General features: G+C 40.6%; 1 protein-coding gene across 1 annotated transcript in view; it reads left to right on the top strand.

Moving 5' to 3' along the window:
* The window catches only part of GAB1 (GRB2 associated binding protein 1), a 133,554-nt gene that overhangs the window by 96,867 nt on the left and 17,263 nt on the right, over positions 1-19,424 (top strand). Inside the window, 6 exon segments of the mRNA XM_003129177.6 lie at positions 3,145-3,370; positions 7,945-8,102; positions 8,105-8,545; positions 9,760-9,845; positions 10,038-10,341; positions 18,884-18,973. Of these exon segments, the coding sequence (XP_003129225.4) occupies positions 3,145-3,370; positions 7,945-8,102; positions 8,105-8,545; positions 9,760-9,845; positions 10,038-10,341; positions 18,884-18,973 (1,305 nt within the window).

Here is a 19,424-nt window from a genome sequence, read left to right as displayed (position 1 = left end):
CATGCAGCATAACAAAGATATATCATTAGAAATTAGCTCACATCTGCCAAATTCTCCAACTGAAAGAAGTTTTCATACTCAATTAGCATCTAGCAGGGCTCACATACTTCTAAAGGACCCAATTCCAAACTGTGCATGCATGTGACCAGGTCTTGCAGATCAGAGAGTGTGCCTTGCTTTAATCTCTTCCAACCTGACATAGAGAAAGTGCTCAGTGAGTTTCTCTTGGGTGAATGAAACATTTTTGAGCATCTGCCACAGGAGTTCTGATTGTTTTTGTTTATTTGGGGGACTTACAATAAAGATAAACTAAATAGCAAATAAAAATACTCGTGTTATTATTCAAGCTTTACAATTAGGACGTGAGCTTCTCTGCCTAGGAAGAAGAGTTTTGTTTCGTTTTTTCTTTTTTATGGCCACATCTGAGGCATATAGTTCCCAGGCCAGGGATGGAATCTGAGATGCAGCAGCAACCTACTCCACAGCTGAGATAGTGCTGGATCCTTTAACCCACTGCACCACAGCAGGAACTCCAGAACAGTTGGGGTTTGGGTTTTTTTTGTTGTTGTTGTTTTTTTTAATATATAACTGTTTATCTCCAGTTCATGCTGAATTATTTCTTACGTTTTATTGAAGTATAGTTGACTTACAAGCTTGTAAAAATTTCTGCTGTGTACAGCAAAGTGATTCTGTTATGTGTACACACACATCTATTCTCTTTCAGATTCTTTCCCCACATAGATTATCACAGAATATTGGGTAGATGAGGTATGTATGAGATCCTATGAAATTAAGACATTTTGATGAGTTCTCTGTGCTCTGCAGCAGAAGCATTTTTAAATAAGCTCTGTATACTTGGCTGCATTGCATGGATGGATATTAATGTTAACGTTGTTTATGTGGAATACACAAAGACATCAAAAGCGTGTGGACTTAACTCTGTAGAATCTAGCCAAGAGAGAGCTGCCAGGTAGCTCTTTCCTGGGAAGGTGACAGGCCAAATGACCTGCCTTTGATACTAGTCTGTAGAACATATTAACTCTCTTACCACTTTTTACCACTTTAGGTAATTTGTGTGTATGTGTGAAACATCTCAACTTCAACACAGCTTTTCTTCCTAATATAAACAAACAACAGATTTCTTTATTCAAATAGGAGTGTTTACCTTTTTTTCTGGATTTCTAGCTCGGATTCCTAACCAAACAATTTTTCTCCTGGGCCCTCAAGGTTTGGTTGTGTGGACTGCTGTGAGATTTTATTTCTAAATTTCAGTTTGTTTTCAAATTACTCATTATATGCAATTTTTCACATGTCTTCTCAGGACATAGGTGCTTAGTAAATCACTTCTTTACCTGCTGACCCCTTTTGCATAAAAATACTATGGAAATCCAGTAAAAATACTATGGAAATCCAGTAAATCCTTTTGGGGCTATAAGCTGAGGGAAGAGGTGATGCCTGATACCATAAAGAAAAGCTCTTTCCCTGAAAGTGAATCGTGGAATTTGACCTATTTCTCCGTAGTTGGCTGAGAAGTAGAAAAGAAAAACAAATAGATCTTTTTGAATTACAGTTTGCCTGGATATAATCCCTGGAGTGGGGTTGCTGGATCATATGGTAGTTCTATTTTTAGTTTCCTGAGGAATCTCCATACTGTTTTCCATAGCGGTTGTACCAATTTATATTCCCACCAACAGTGTAGGAGGGTTCCCTTTTCTCCACACCCTCTCCAGCATTTATTATTTGTAGACTTTTTAATGATGGCCATTAAGAGAGCTGTGAAGTGGTACTTGATCATAGTTTGATTTGCATTTCTCTAATAATTAGTAATGTTGAGCATCTTTTCTGTATGTCTTTTTTTCTTTTCTTTTTTTTTTTTTGTCTTTTGTCTTTTTAAGGCCGCACCTGCAGCATATGGAGGTTCCCAGGCTAGGGATCTAATTGGAGCTGTAGCTGCCGGCCACAGCCACAGCAAAGCCATATCCGAGCCGCCTCTGGGACCTACTCCACAGCTCACGGCAACGCTGGATCCTTAACCCACTGGGGAGTGAGGGCAGGGATCGAACCCGCTACTTCATGGTTCCTCGTCGGATTCATTTCCGCTGCACCATGACGGGAACTCCTGTATGTCTCAGAGACAAAAAGAACAAAACTTGTGGTTGCCAAAGGGGAGGGGGAAGGGGTGGGATGGACAGGGAGTTTGGGGTTAGTAGATGCAAAACTATTTAGAATGGGTAAGCAGTGAGGTCCTGCTGAATAGCAATCCAGTCTCTTGGGATAGATCATGATGGAAGATAATATAAGAAAAGAAATATATGTATGTATGTATGAGTGGGTCACTTTGCCGTACATCAGAAGTTGGTACAACACTGTAAATCTATATTTTAATAAAAAATTAATTTGAAACATAAAAAAAAATAAACTTGGGGTAAAGAGCGAGCCTGCTGGTACACACAGCACCGTGGACCTATAGCTACCACATAATAAAATGGGTCTCCTTAGAATGTTGGCCTGACTTAGAAAACACTTGATTATTGTGGGGCAAAAAAATCAGCTGCTGCTTATGCTAAAACCTTTATTCCTGGTAGCCTCAAAACCAAACACTGGAGAGTTCCTGTTGTGCCTCGGCAATAATGAACCTGACTAGTATCCATGCAGATGTGGGTTTGATCCCCAGCCTCCATCAGTGGGTTAAGGATTCGGCATTGCCGTGAGGCTGTGGTGTAGATCACAGACACAGCTTGGATCCCGTGTGGCTGTGGCTGTGGCTGTGGTGTAGGCCAGCAGCTGTGGCTCCAATTAGACCCCTAGCCTGGGAACTTCCACATGCCGAGGGTGTGGCCCTTAAAGGCAAAAAAAAAAAAAAAAAAAAAAAAAAATTAAAGGAAAAGAAAACCGAAATCTGTTCAGGACAGTGTTAAGCATGGCTTTTTGAGAGCCTCTGGAGGAAAAAGCCAGATCTCTCTAAAAAGTTATTTTCTGTATCAGGGTTGCCATTCAGGTCGTATGTATTTTAACTGACACTGTCCTGGTTTATTCCTGGGTTCGTGTAGTTAGACAGTTTATCTCCAAACTTTCAAGGAGTTTTGTTTAAGCAACAGTTCTTAAAATGGGATGGACAGTGATGGTCACACTTGGGTGTTGCAGATCCTGTGAAGCCACCCGGCAGCTCCTTACCAGCACCAGCTGATTTACCATTAGCGATAAATGCAGCACCACCGTCCGCCCAGGTGGACGCCTCCTCTGCTGCTCCGCCTCCTCCCTATCAGCTAATCAGCCTTCCACCACACCTGGAAACTCTTGGCATCCAGGAGGATCCTCAAGACTACCTCTTGCTAATCAACTGTCAAAGCAAGAAGCCAGAACCCACCAGGTAAGCCACTCTGTGTGTGCGAGCATGCGTGCATGCATACCTTTAGGAATCTTACCCTTAAACTTTTTTAACCCTAATTCAAAGGCTTAAAAGAGACCATCCATGGAAATTTATCTTTTAGGCTTGTATTTCAGGCTTATGTTTCTCCACTAATGATCTCTGATATTCGAGAGATTATCTTGAAGAAATTCAGGATATTATATTGAAGAAACGCATTCTCTGTCTTTTTTTTTTTCTTTTTTTCTTTCTTTCTTTTTTTTTTGCAAAGAACACTTGTGGCTGTGAAGCTCTTTTGGAAATCTGTCTCCTGCGTCATAGTCTTTGTTACAGACTCACAGTGTTACTTGCTTAACAGATTTCACTGATTTATAAATGGTGATCTTGCTCCATTTCTTATGTGATTGTAAACCAGCCAAGGGTCATCTTTTGTTTCTGAAGAAGGAGAGGAATACCTACTGCTAGAAGATTTTGAAAGCAAAACGATTCCATTGCAGTGAGTGTGTTATGGTTGCTTTGGATCTTGTGTGAGAAATTAATCATACAGGTAAAATCCCAATATAGCAAATTCTGTGGAATAAACAAATTGGGCATTAGTGACATTTAATGAAATTAAATACATTGCTAAACACTTGGAAACTTTCAAATCGTCATACCTAGCGATGAAGCAGAGCTTACCACAGGCCTTTACTTTACAGATTTTTAAGTAGAATGAAGTCTGTGGATTTCAGTGCTTGACCAGAGGTTCCATAAGACTTTTCCAAATCCTTGGTTTTGATGTCATGCCCATCTCTGCTCCCATACCCCTCTCTTCTAAGCTCGAAGATATTTTGATTGGATCATTCTTCTCATTTGATAGTGAGTAATTGGCGAGAAGGCTTTCGGTAACAGAGTTGGAGCCAGAAACTGATGATCAAGGGGCCCGTCATACCATTAACAGCTAAGTGACAGCTAGTGATATCGGGTATATTTATTAAGTTACACCATTAAAGGGGGGTGGTGCATTGCATTGAGATGTGAATAGATTTTTTTTAAACAGGTGTTAGATTTAAGCATTATTTTCATAACAAAAAAATATTTTTTTTCAAGTAGAAAGTGACTCTTACTAGGCTGTAGAATCATACAAAGCACCTGTTCAAAATTTTTCAGATAAAATTTTTTTTCAGATAAATCCACAAATGAGTTTCTGTGAAACATTCCCAGAGATAATGGAAACAGCTCACAAACCTTCCAAGGATGAATTTTATATTTTTGTTGTAATGGGATTTTACCTGTAAGAGTTAAAAAAAAAATTTATAAATCAGCACTATTTAATATCAGATTCTAACTTGATTTTTGCTTGTTTGCTGTGAATATTTAAAATTATACACTTGCAACTTTATTACCTTATGCTACTAACTAAGATTTTATTTTAGAGAGAGCCACAGTTATTTTTCCACATTAACTTTTTAAAAGCCAACAGCCAAGGGGCAGTTTTCAGTACAGTTTCCTTTTATATATGTCTTTCTTTGATCTCATTAGTATCAGCAGCTTTCCTGTTGTAGTCGAGATTATGCTCAGAATCATTGCTCAGATAGAGTTTGTGTCTATCTTTTGCAAAAGTGACAGTTAAATAGCAAATATTTGTGCAGTACCTGCTGTGGGCCCACTATTTTGCTAAGTGCTCTGAAGGTACAAACTAATAAGATATACAGCCCTCTCGCATGCAGCCTTCAGAGTTGAACATGCAAACATTAAGTCTTGATAAGTGAAGGCAAGAAATGAGCATTGCCTTTGCAACTCTTGTTCATCCTACAAGACATCCTACAAGCGCAGACACCTGCTTCTCGAGATGTTCCCCCCAAACTCCCAGGCTGGATTAAATGCCTGTCTGGGTTTTCATAGCATTCTGGTTGACCCCCATATCTCTCTTTCATCACGGAACTGGAAATTGCTTGATAACTGTCTTTACTCTCCATTCCTGTAAGCTAGTCAAGGACAGAGAACCTAGGACTAGTACATTGAGCTTCTCGTGACTTCACATTTGAGTTTAGTGAAGTGCACATTTTACAAGGTGTGTTAGAAATCCCTAGAAAAGGGAGTTCCCGTCGTGGCGCAGTGGTTAACGAATCCGACTAGGAACCATGAGGTTGAGGGTTCGGTCCCTGCGCTTGCTCGGTGGGTTAACGATCCGGCGTTGCCGTGAGCTGTGGTGTAGGTTGCAGACGCGGCTCGGATCCCGAGTTGCTGTGGCTCTGGTGTAGGCCAGAGACTACAGCTCCGATTAGACCCCTAGCCTGGGAACCTCCATATGCCGCGGGAGCGGCCCAAGAAATAGCAAAAAGACAAAAAAAAAAAAAAAAAAAAAGAAATCCCTAGAAAGGACAGCGATGTGTTGTTGAGATGGAGGGTGAGGAACCTCAGAAAAGGAGTAGGATTTGAAGCACACCTGGTGGGTGAGAGAAAAGGAGACGGTCAGTAGTTAATAATTTACGTAAAAATAGCCTGAGGAAAAAGGGAGTGAGAATGAGAGCAAGGGGAGGAAGTTAATGAGGAGGAAAACCTATCGGGAGTAAAGGACTCCTTGTGGGGAACAGTAGGATGTAAGGTAGGGCATCTAAGGTAGAACCAGGCCGTCAGTAGTCTCAGTGCCAAGTGGAGTGGTTTGAGGGCTTTTTGTAGTTCCTACAGCCCATAGGGACCCTGGACAGGATTTTATTTGAATAGGTGAGTGATATAAAAACCATATTTTGAAACTATCTTCCATTAGTACTGGTCCCATGGATGGTATCATGGATGGACTAGAATAGAGAGAAACAAGAGGAAAGAAGTTCACTTGGGAAGGGTCAGTGGTGTAGATCTCAGCAGAGACACAGACCTGAACTTTGGGCGGCAGCGGTGGGAACAGAGCAGGGGAATAGGTACTTGGGTAGGAAGAAGGACATGGTGCCAAGTAGTGGTGGCGATCAAAGAGAATGAATCAGAGCTGACTGGCTATTGAGTTTAGAGATCCTGCGTAAATATATTTCTTTTTGTGGCAAGCCATCGATTTGAGAAGTAAGTTGAGTTTGGTTTGGTACCCATGAGTGAGGGTCTCCTGGGTTAACCAAGAGAAATATATTTGAACTCTTTGAAAATATGGACTCAAGAATTTGGAAAGAAGACAGTAGATGTTAGCACTCCATAGAAGGTGAAGTTATGGGAAAGGAGGATTTTTTTTTTTTTCTTTTTAGGCTGCACCTGAGGCATATGGAGGTTTCCAGGCTAGGGGTCTAATTGGAGCTGTAGCTACCAGCCTACACCACAGCCACAGCAGTGCCAGATCCGAGCTGTGTCTGCAACCTACACCACAGCTCACAGCAATGCTGGATCCTTAACCCACTGAGCGAGGTCAGGGATTGAACCTGCGTCCTTATGGATGCTTGTCAGATTCGTTTTCCCTGAGCCACGTTAGGAACTCCTGGAAAGGAGGATTTTTTTAATGGCGTGTCCAGTGAAGATTTAGAGGATTGATTTCTGTTGGCCCTTTCTAGATGGAGACACAGGAAGAAGAGCCGGTCAGTGAAACAAGGGCTTAATCAGTGAGGGAGAAGTCAGGCTATCCTGCCACAATAAAAGTTCTCTGATACTAGAGAGAGAGAGTTTTGATGAATAAATGCAGTACATAGCACCAGATGTTACCAAGAAATCAGGGATTCAGGCCCTTTAAAAAACTATCACAAGTTATTTTTTAAGATATTGAGTTTAAGTTCCTACAGGGCTTTGGACAACACACTTGGGTAGTTAAGGTATCTTGTTTAGCATTAAGAAAGGACAGGTGTTCTGCTATTGGTAACTTCGTTTTGGCTTATTCCCAAATTGTGATTCCACAGAACAAGAGATTCCACAAAGCATAAAATGTACTCCAATGAGTTATCTCACGGTTAATTATTACTTGGAGTTGGCTAACTCTGTGGCTTGTATTTTGATCCTCTTTATAGTATTGGCTAAATATCTGCTAAAGAAAATTAGTGAAAAGGAAGCTATGCAAAACCTAACAGGTTGCCATCTCCTTGTAGAGCACATGAACTTTATTCAATACCAGGTAATCATTAGACTTTTCATTTTACAGAACAGCAGAGTTGCCACAGGTGGGCTAAAGAGCAGTGGATCAACTTGGTAAACTGTTGGCACGAGGTTGTTGCATGCTCTTCCGAGGAAATGTTCTTCCTTGTGTCTGTTCCTTAATCATTTACCTTCCTCCGAGTTTTGTACCTTTCTAATTCCAGTGCTTCAGGGATTGTGGTTTTATGTGTGGACTTAATAGGTGGAGGTGGGGGTGTGGCCAGATAGAAGTTAGGAATTAGGGAGGATGCTTTTGGTTTTATGGTGGCGGTTTTGTTACCTGGTGTATAATCATAAAAACTAAGAACATTCGTGCTTTAAAAATCAGATCGATCACACACACACACACACACACACACACACACACACACACACACAAATATCTAATGAAACAAGCCATGGATTTTGATTGCTAAGCTATGAACATATTTACTAAAATGTAGTTTTAGGTCTTTACCAGGTTTAATTTGCTGTCATTAACAATTTTTATTTAGAATGCACCCTGACGCTGCCAAACCCACCTCTTCGGAGACAGACTGCAATGATAACGTCCCTTCTCATAAAAACCCCACTTCCTCCCAGAGCAAACATGGAGTGAACGGCTTTTTTCAGCAGCAGATGATGTACGACTCTCCACCGTCTCGAGCCCCGTCGTTTCTGTAGACTCCAGCCTTTACAACCTGCCCAGGAGTTTCTCCCACGATGTTCTGCCCAAGGCGTCTCCCTCGAGCACGGAAGCAGACGGAGAACTCTACGTATTCAACACGCCATCGGGGACCGCGAGCTTAGAGACCCAAATGAGGCATGTGTCCATGAGTTATGACATTCCTCCCACGCCGGGTAATACTTACCAGATTCCGCGAACATTTCCAGAAGGAACCTTGGGGCAGACGTCAAAGCTGGACACTATTCCAGATATTCCTCCACCTCGGCCACCAAAGCCACACCCGGCTCACGATCGGTCTCCTGTGGAAACATGTAGCGTCCCACGCGCGGCCTCGGACACTGACAGCAGTTACTGTATCCCGACCGCGGGGGTGCCTCCGTCCCGTAGCAATACCATTTCCACCGTGGATCTGAACAAACTGCGGAAAGGTCAGCTCTACGTGGCTGCTACCGGGTTAGAGGTTAAGGCTAGAACATCTCTTGTTGCAAATATTTGCTCCTGGTGTGATGTTAAATGCCAGTCCCGTTTTGCTTCAGCTCTGCATTGAGCCCACCTCAGGGAGCTGAGATAGCAGAGTCTCAGGAGCTCCCGGCGGGGTGTTTGTGCACGGAGGATGCATGTTCTGTTGGAGGGGAGAGGGAGGTGGAGTTTTTTGTCTTAGTAATGTCTTCCCCCTCTCAGGAAGCATGCACCCCTCTCTCTCACCTTCTCTGCATTCTGGGTGGGCAGACCCGACGGGGGCAGAGGGACAGGAAATGGACCAGCCACAGAGCCTCTCCCAAGTCATACCCTTTCCTCTATTTGTGTCCTATTATGGCTGCTTCTGTGTCACATCTGTGGGGCTCTGTTTCCTTCCTTCCTAGGTCCCCAGTTTTTATGTTATGTCTAACAGGTAACATTCAGTTCCAATCAAGCCCTTCTGCTTTTTGTCAGCATGGTTTTATTTCTTTTTAAAGCTCTGACTTTCCACTCCTCCTCTCTCTCCCCCCCCCCACCCCCACTGCACTGATTGCTGTACCGTTTCCAAGAGCCTGCCAAAACTCATAGATTTTGAGAGGAGAAAAATCAGAGTCTGGGTTATACGTTGCAGTCCTTAAAGCCCTGAAAATAAGAAGCCCACATTTAAAAGGCACACACACTAAAATCTGTGTGCTGACACAATGGATTTTGTGGTGGGGTTATCCAACTGTCTTCAAGAAAATAAAGATTTGATTTGTTGTGAATGTCACTTAGGGCAGCACTTTTTAGCCATTCGGTATCAGTTTCTAACGTCCTTCTTGAAGTGGCTGTGATATAGCTGGAAGTGGTTGTAAGTTAGTGAGATAAAAGTTAGACCCAAAGATGCAAAAGAGGAGAAAATAGAAGCATTTTCTCCATCTTTAGATAACCCATCTCATCCCAGGCTTAGACATTCACTCATTGTCATGGTCAAATACTGGTATTTGTTAGCATATAAGTGTATATCTGCATTTTCTAGCGGTTCAATGTTTCAATTCAAGATATTATTCTGTGAGCACCCTTTTAAAAATCTGTGTGTGTGCATGCATGCCTTCATATAGAAGAGAGAGAGGGGTCAGTCCTGATTGCCTTGAGAACTGGCCAAGGTGGGAAGAAAATATTGATAGTTTGTTCTCTGTTTTAGATGCTAGTTCTCAAGACTGCTATGATATTCCACGAACACTTCCAAGTGATAGATCTAGTTCCCTCGAAGGCTTCCCTAACCCCTTTGTAAGTATAATCGACCTTGGCATCATCGAGTGTGTATTTCATTGTCAGAATCTTGCACTTAGGGCCCTGAGACTAAATGGGATCTCAAAATAAAAGTCCCTTCAAATCCATATGAAGAGACGTGACTTACAATTGTGTTTTCCTGTTTGACAGTAGTCTTTGTTTATTAAAAGAAATGTATGTGTGTTTTAGAAAATCAAAAATGTGTTGACAGTGGGAAGTATATCAAGTGAAGAACTGGATGAAAATTACGTCCCAATGAATCCCAACTCTCCGCCCCGGCAACATTCCCGCAGTTTTACGGAACCAATGCAGGAAGCAAATTACGTGCCAATGACTCCAGGGACCTTTGATTTTTCTTCATTTGGAATGCAAGTTCCTCCTCCTGCACACATGGGCTTCAGGTCCAGCCCCAAAACCCCTCCCAGAAGGCCAGTTCCTGTTGCAGACTGTGAACCACCCCCCGTGGATCGGAATCTCAAGCCAGACAGAAAAGGTAGGGAGAGCAGGGGCTGGGGGCTGCCTGTTAGATCTGCATTTAACTGTCATTAAATCCAAAATCGAATCGGGGCTAGAGATACGGAAGTATTTCCTATTGCCTTGCTTGTCGACTTGTTTACGTACTGTTGTTGCTCTTTATAGGTGCATAAGTATTACATGTCATAGATTAAAGCTCAGGTGAGACTGTTAAGTCTCCTTTCTCTAGAGCAGAGGTTACAAACTCAAAGGCTCACAGGGATTGGCAAGCAGCAGGAGATAATTAGGAGAAACTGGAATGCCCTTACCCTGTCCACATGGAGGAACTAACTACTGCCTGGGGGTGACCCTTTGTGGACTTGGTGAAATAACATCGACCCCTAGAGGAAAATCCTTTTGTTATCCAAAAAAAAGTCACAAATTGGGGGTTTACTGTGTATTATCTTTTGATTTTTAGGTTCTGCCAACTAATTATCTTAAATGATTTTTATTTTTCCACTACAGCCGGTTTACAGCGTTCTGTCAATTTTCTACTGTATCCCAGTCACGCATACATATATACATTCTTTTTCTCACATTATCCCCCGTCGTGCTCCATCATAAGTGACTAGATAATAGTTCCCAGTGCTATACAGCAGGATCTCATTGCTTATCCATTCCCAAGTCAATAGGTTACATCTGTTAACCCCAAATTCCCAGTCCATCCCACTCCCTCCCCGTACCCCTCCTCCTTGACAACCACAAGTCTTCTGTGAGTCCATGAGTTTCTTTTCTGTGGAAAGGTTCATTTGTGCCATGTATTAGGTTCCTAATTTAATTATTTTTAAAAGCAACACAGGATATGGCAGATCCTACCACATACCTTTACCAGCTAGATTTGGTCTTTGGCTGCAGTTTTGTAACCTCTCCTCCAGAGTATTTAGTATCAAGTCTGATTTGAGATTATTAGTACATTTGATGTAATTCTTTAAGAACAAAAAGGTCACTTGTATACTCTTTCCATTCTGTCCATGTAACAACTTCTTTAAAATGATTCTACCTTTGCTGGGGTGTAAACAAATGCTTCTAGTCGAGTCTTTCATACTGGCCTTCATAAGTAACCTTAAATTCTAAGGTAGCATGGTTTGTTAAGAACTCAATGTAAAAGAAGCTTTTTAGCCAAATTGGTACTGGGCAGCCACGTTTAAAATTTGGGTTTGAGTGGTTTGAACCCAGCCAGCCAGCTGTGTTGCAGCATGCTGCTAGTGTGGATTTTAATCTCAACAATTAAATAAATTAGTATCTTGGCTGTGGGATGCGTGGCGCAACTTCTGGGGGATTCAGCACATTTGAAAAGTCTCATATACTCTATGTAGCCTTTTTTTAAAAAAAGCATGTAATGTTTGTGCAAATGTCTCATTAACCTGGGCTTGGATCATTGGTCATCACTCCAGTTACATTCCCATTGTGGGGAGCAGAGATGGTCATTCAGAGTGTCTTTAAAAAAATGACTTTGGTTTTCTTTTACTTTTAAGTAAGTAAATGGAAAAAGTTAGTAGGAACTGAGACGGTCCTGGGAGCCTGTCACTTTGTCCTGCCCTATCTGCATTTCTGTCCTCCGGAAAGTCTTTACTTTTGTCTTGTTGTCTGTCATGTTCTTTCCTTCTTCGCTGTTTTCTTTGATGCTGTACCCTCAGGTGCTTTCTGCTTTCAGAGAGTGTTGGCCTCCAGTGCCCCTTTGGCCTCGATTCCGCCTCCTGGCTCCTTTTTATGGGCCCTGGCAGCTTCCACATCTGCTGCTAATTGCCTCGTTCATTATTTACTCACTTCAGGTTGCTCCAGCAGCATTTGATTGGTCTCCTTGTCTTTCCTCCTCAAGCCACTGCTAGAGTGTAGTCCAACCCACAGGCTGGCTGCCATTGGGTCAAGTGCCCACCTGTGGTCCAGCAGCTTGAAAGCTGGTCACAGGTCACGTGCCTGGCCACCCAGACAGGCCTGGCAGCAGGACCATAATTAGAGCTGGCTCTTTCAAAAGGGTGTGAGCATCTCAAGGTTTTTATTTGATAACTTTTCCTTTTGTTTCTTTTTGTCCTCATATATAATTTCAATCTATTTAGACATCTTTTTTTCTTTGCATCCAATATGCAAATGTATATTTGGGCATGTATAGATTTATAATTGAGCCCACAGATTGTGGAAGGATTGAGATATAAGTGTCATGAAACATCAAGATCTTTATTTTAATGCCAAGCTGGTTTTTTCCTTATTTTTCCTGTAATTAATGCATGTTAGCAGCAGATCACTGGTTTTTGACACCAAATGTAACAGTTTTATATCTTGAGGCGCCACATAAATACAGAGATGGTATGCCTTGGGGAAAGTTTGGGTAAATTCTGAGTCTTTCCAGCTTTTCACCACTTCCTCCGCTGCCTCCCCTGCCTCTCGTCACACTCTGTAGAACAGAGTTTGAAATTTCCTGGTATAGTCCACCGTTAACAGTTCTACGTGGTAAGCACAAAGCAGAATCAGAAAAGATCCCTGTTTTTACGTTAGGAAAGTTTTAACATCACCTAGGTCTGACAGAGTTCATGCACCCCATATTATTATAGATATTAGCTTATGTATATAAAATACATAAACTATATATATCATATCATTGCATATATGTATAATTATACCTCCCTATGTATGTAGTGAAAGTACTATATATTCTAGTACATGAAAGATTAATTGTCCTAGTCTTCTAAACCAACCTAAGGTGACTTTACTATGGAACAGAACAAAGTAGCTTCTTTGGTTACTTTGGAGATGCTGTTCAGTCTTTTAAAAATTAACTGAACTGGAGTTCCCGTCATGGCGCAGCAGAAACGAATCCGACTAGGAATCATGAAGTTGCAAGTTCGATCCCTGGCCTCGCTCAGTGGGTTAAGGATCTGGTGCTGCTGTGGCTGTGGTATAGGCCGGCAGCTACAGCTCCGATTAGACCCCTAGCCTGGGAACCTCCATGTGCTACGGGTGCAGCCCTAAAGAGACAAAAAGACAAAAAAAAATAAAAATAAAAATTAACTGAACTGTTGAAAGACAATCCTGACCTCATGAGCTAGATGACTGACTTAGTATCTCTGCTTAGAGACGCAATGAACCGAGTAAGCACCCAGAATAAAATATCCATGTAGTTTCTGGCAGAATCAAAATAGTAGAACAGTAAAGAGGTTGCTACAGTCATAGTAATAAAAAAAAAAAAAGGGAGGGCAGAGGGTTACTTTTCTTGTATCCACTCTGCTTTTTAAAATAATAGAAGAGGAGTTCTCATTGGAGCTGAGCAGGATAGTGTACAGATTGACATAGTGTCCATGAGCATGCGAGTTTGATCCCTGACCTCGCTCAGTGGGTTAAGAATCTGGTGTGGCCACAAGCTGTGGCATAGGTCACAAATGCAGCCACAGATCTGGTATTGTGGCCGTGGCATAGGCATGCAGCTGCAGAATTTCCATATGCTGCAGGTGTGGCTGTAAAAAGAAAAATAAAATTAGTAGAATATAAAAGAGGAAGCATGAAAAAGCATTTAATATTACAGGGGAAACTTTGTCAGCTCACTTTAGAACGTTTATAGCTATTCAAGAAGAATATTTTAAAAACCAAATTCAGATCTTGGAGCAAAGTCTGTCCTTAAAAACTACAACTGTATAATAAAGGTCTTGTTTGGTCCTGAAATTCTTCTCATTATGTGTATTTATACCATGTGATGAGTCTGTTTTCCTTTCAAAAATTTTGTGACATCAGATACATGACTCCATCTATTATTGTAGTATCTCTTATTAACTAAACCTCATAATAAGCAAACCTAATTCTATAAAATATGGCCTGATTAGTTTGAAAACTCAGTATAACTAGTTCAACACCCAGTCTAACCAGTTCCTGTGATTTTCTTTGGAAGTGTCTACAGTGAATTAGTGACATTCTAGTCTTGTTTTTACCCCCAATTATAGGCATCAGCTGCTGCAGTGAGTAGTACAGTTGAGTTTTTCAAATACTTCTGAGTTACTGAACTGCAAAAATACATAGATGTTTTAAACACTTATGTTTAATGTATTTTCATGGACCCTTTTACCCATCACCCAACTGTGGTAGCTATATTTTCACCCACACTATTTCTGCCATGATGGTATTTGTTCTTGGTATTTGAACCAAGTTTTGTGTATATTAACAGAAAAGAAAAACATAATTTACATATATCAAATATTAGGAAAGCAGGTGAGTCACTGGAAATGCAGGACAAATTCTGTTTTGATTGCTTCAACTGAAATTTTTATATTTTGATGGAAAAGCCATTTAAGATATTGTGATTTCTCTTAAAGTAAGTCCTTATCTAAATCTATTACAGACTTCATCTCTGCACTTAAGTAGGCCCGTTCAGGCTCTTTCAAACATGATATAGCAGCTGTTTAAGCCTCAAATATGGTGTCTTTATGTTTTATTTTGTTTGGCTTTGTCCGTGCATGGCTTTCAGCAGTCATTTTTACCATTCTTTTTGTTTTGTTTTTTTAAAAAAGCAGTGTGAGGTTACTTCTGGTGTTTTTTTACATTCATTTGGTTAAACTATCTTCAGTCTGGATCTTCACTTTGGTGGAGGAAGCACCCAGAAGATGAATCTAGGAGCTTCCCAAGGTGGATCTTTAAAAACTATTTTTATACTCTAATAAATGTTTAGCAGATGAATAAATGATACTAGACAATATAACTAGATTTTAAAAAACAGGTGTTAAAGTATGAGCTCTCAAGTCAGATTTTCAGTATGGTTAGTTTATAGGAAATGAGTAGAGTGCATTTTTACAGCATAGCCTCTACACACAGGGTTTTTTTTCCTAAATGTTCCCGACCTTCCAGTATAATTGTCATGATTATATTCCCCTTTATACAAGGAGAACATTAAAACAAGTGTAAAAGTTTTTTAGTATGTGACCTTGATGACTCCTTAGAATTAACAGAGGATCATAATGTTGTAAATTTTTCTTCTTTCTTGATTTTTTTTTTTTTTAAGGGCCCAACCCATGACATACGGAGGTTCCCAGGCTAAGGGTCCAGTTGGAATTGCAGCTGCTGGTCTACACCACAGCCACGGCAACCCACGGCCAGATCCATAACCCACTGAGTGGAGCCAGGGACTAAACCCGAATCCTCATGGATATTAGTCGGGTTTGTTAGCACTGAGCCTCAATAGGAACAGCTCTTCTTTCTTGATATTTGAGGTGCCTACTAGAAATAGCATAATCTTTGAAACATCAGATGAGTAAATAATTTAGGCTGATTAATCCTATAATGATAGAGAAAATATGTTTTCCACTTTGAGTCAAATTTATGTAAGCAGTACCTGTTAAAATCAAACTTCATCATGTTTGGACTTTTCAAAGAGGATTCCATCTGCTTCTCTGAAGCATGACCTCATGTGACTGCCTTGACCGTAATGGGAATGATCAACTTTTGAAACAACATTTAATGGCGCTTTTTATTTACCTTCTCAAAGACAAACACAAAATTATGACATTGATCAGATTAAACACCGCCATCTTTAAGAGAACTGCAGTTCATCAAAACAAATTGAAGGGTCTCCGGGCGGTAGGATAGACCGTCTGGTGTGTCTTGGGCCTCAAAACACAAGGAAGAAAAGGTGGCTTCCCTGAAGCAGCTCACCATTTAATGGAGGAGGTAGAAAAGTAAACACATTATCATAATTAGCATGGAAGGGGCTGGGGTTGAGGTAAGCTCTTGGCACGGTTAGCTGACTCCTCTGAGGAAAGTCTGAGCGGGTGAGTGGCAATTAAATGATGGTAGAGGATCTTCTAATCAGAATAAACAGTATACCCAGATCCTTTAGAAAGAGGCGGGACAGGACTGGCTCAGAGTCTTGGGTGGGAGGGAGGAAAGTATGAATGCAGGAACACATGCCAAATGCCTGGCAGGTGCCTCACCCTGGGGCTTTTATAATCCATGCTAATGAGTTTGAGCTTGATTCTGAGTACACCATTAAAGGGTTTTATGTAGGCAAGTAACATAATCAGGTTGGCCCCTAGAAAGCTCATTCTAAGATTTAAGGAGACGATAGGAAAAGAGTTGTATTTTTTTTAATGTAAACTGTTATAAAATCACACTTTTTTTAGCATCTTCTTTAAAGAATGCTTTGCCTAGTTTTCCAAATCCAGGATTCTTAAAGCCTTGCTTTAGAAATGATCAGACAGGAAGGCCTAACAAAGATCACTTTCCTGGTTCTCAGTTGCTCCCTCCAACTTGGAGACCTAGAGTGATTTATTTTTACAAGTTTGAAGGGCACTTGGAGTATAGGTGGAGGTCGTCAAGCCATGCAGTGTGAGTTCATCACTTTCAGAAAAACAGACCAGGTAAATGAAGTGCACATTTAAAAAGGAAAGGACTTCAGACTTGCAGATTTTTTTACTTTCTTGGATGAATGTAAACAAACCAGTGCCATTCATAATAAATAGAAAATAGCATTGATATAGGGAGCTGGGAGAGAAAGTGGATCTAGAGTAACTCCTAGAAGATCTGCTGTAGCAACTGGAGAAAGAGGAAACAGAGCAGGTTTGTGGTGGATCAAAGAGGATAGAATCCACTTTGAACATGTGGTATGAAACCTGCCGAACTTCCAGGTCAGGTAGTTTTGTAGTTAATGCAGATGAGGCTCTTGAGGGAGAGGTCTGAACTAGAGGCTAAGATGTAGCAACCTGCTCTCCACATGAGGGAGCTGATCACATGATCCAAAGGTTGAGAAACCCAGGTGAGGTCGTTTTAACCCCTTAAGGGTTACATCACAATGGGAATTTCCCTAGTAGCCAGTGCTTCTTCAGTAAGTGAAATATGTCATGTTGCTTTGTGTGTTTAAACCTAGTCCGGCCCACTTGTACCTGCCTTGGATTTAAAAGCTGAGGCTCAAACGAGTTACTCTGTTGGCTCTCAGAATTTGAGAATCAGCCCATCTCCAGACGTGGTTCATTTTTGCCTTTACTTTTCAATATTCTGATTTCTTATTCTTTAGTTGACTTTCATCCTTTTCTTAAGCAGTTGGAGAAATAGCCAAGAAATGGCCTCCAGGCAGTAGAGGAGAAGTTCTTAATTAAACCTTTGACGTTTCTCCTTTCTCTCCTCATAAGTAATACTGCACCGTCATCTGAGTACCATTTTCTGAACTCTGTCAGGAACCTAAATGTCGAATTGAGCCTGGCAATAAAAAATACAAAGAAATAAAGCTACCCAAATGCCTAAGTGACTGGGTACAATCCAGTGCAACATTTTTACATTGAGATTTTTGTCCTAAAATCAATCTTAAACTTTGTGTGGAATTGAAAATATATGTAAATTTTATAAATGCTCTGTAAAAAAAAATCTTTTCACTTAATGAAGTATTTTTCTATGAAAAAAAAATATGATTTTACCCTTGAGAAGACGTGAGAGAATTAGGGAATTTTCATGTTGTGTAAGCTGGGAAATCACATCTTCAGAAACTTAAGTTTTTTCTAGATATCAGCAATGAAGTCATCACACTCTAATTTTGCCATCTAATAGATATCAACTGAATTTTGTAAATGCCAAGAAAAAGAGAGAATTTGGTGCCATTGAGAAGAGTTTTAACTCCCTTTTCTTATAGTTGATTTACTGTGTTCTGTCAAATTTTGCTGTAAGCAAAGTAACCCATTCATGCATATAGATGTACCTTCCTTTTCTCACATTAACCATCCAAAAATTCTTGATTGAAATGTTATTGTTACTCTGGCATCGAAGCTTCCAGTGGAAAAAAGTATGAGGCCAACTGCTGACTGTTAAACCTGTACTTTTCGTAAGGCTTTTCAGCGGTACCTGCCTGTGGCAGAGATTAAATGAAAAAAAAGAAAAGAAAGAAAAAGATGGCATCTGAATGTGTGCTTTCAAATATGCAGATTAAAACTAGACAGATTAAAACTAGACAATCTAGACATCTCATCCTTGCAACATGGTGTCACTGGGCAACCCCGGAGGATCCTGGGAAAGAGAATGATGGTCTTGGTTTTGATCTTGGATTAGCAGACATTGCCGAATTGCTTCTCTAGAAGGGCTCTCAGGAGGTGAAGGAGTAGTCAGACGAAGGTTTTTGAAACACCTCCATCAAGTTAAGAAAGTAGGCCTTGGTTGGTACTCTCGGAAGAGATGCCAGATACTAGCAATCTGAGGGATTTTATAATTTTTCATTTGATCCAGTTTTCTAAGGCATGTTAGAAGAATAACTAACATGGCATGCTTTTCCTCCCTTCCTCCAAATAAAGATAACAACTAACCAGGCTTATGCCGCTAAAATGCAACCACCTTTTATTAACACTTTGCTTATTACATTGTTGCATGCAGCTTCCTGGTTCCCATGGTACTGAGCCTGACTGTGTGTGTGTAGCAAGACTGAGGTAGTCTCCACAAAGGGGTCTTTTGTTTATGCTTTTGAGATGTAACATTTCTGCTCAGGGCTCTGTTGCTTTTTTACAGAATCCATTTTTTTTTCCAATTAAATAACATTATATTAAGAGAGTCTTCTTTTTACCAATTAGGTCAAAGTCCTAAAATTTTAAGACCCAAACCCCATGGTTTAGAGCGAACTGATTCACAAACCATAGGTGACTTTGCTACAAGAAGAAAGGGTATGTACTTTAGCACCGCATGCTGGATGGGGTATTGGGAATTTATTTATTCTGTGATGTTTTTTCCTTTGAAAGTAAAGGAGAAAAGCCTTCCATACTATTGCTGTTGTAAATAAAATAAAGCTTCCCAGCACGTCATTTCTAAAGTGAATGCTTCCCATAATTCACAATGAGTCTATATGTCATGCAATTAACAGCAGCAGCATGTTAGATATTTGATAATATATGATATTCAGTCTTGTCCTTTGTATTATTCTTTTAACCTTTTAGATATCAGTGCATTGTTTTCTTTACATTTGTAAACTGCCTGTGAGTTCCAGTTGTATTTAGGTGTAATGTATGTACTATGTATTCTGTTCTGAGACAGTATCAGTCATTTCCTTGGATTCATTATTTTACACTGCTACTTAGAATTTGACTAAATTTGACTGTTGTTAGCCTTTGGGTTTTA

Source organism: Sus scrofa, chromosome 8 (assembly GCF_000003025.6).
Source record: "Sus scrofa isolate TJ Tabasco breed Duroc chromosome 8, Sscrofa11.1, whole genome shotgun sequence".
NCBI lineage: Eukaryota > Metazoa > Chordata > Mammalia > Artiodactyla > Suidae > Sus > Sus scrofa.
Note: the sequence above shows the minus strand (reverse complement) of the source record. Positions and strands in the feature narration are given on the sequence as shown.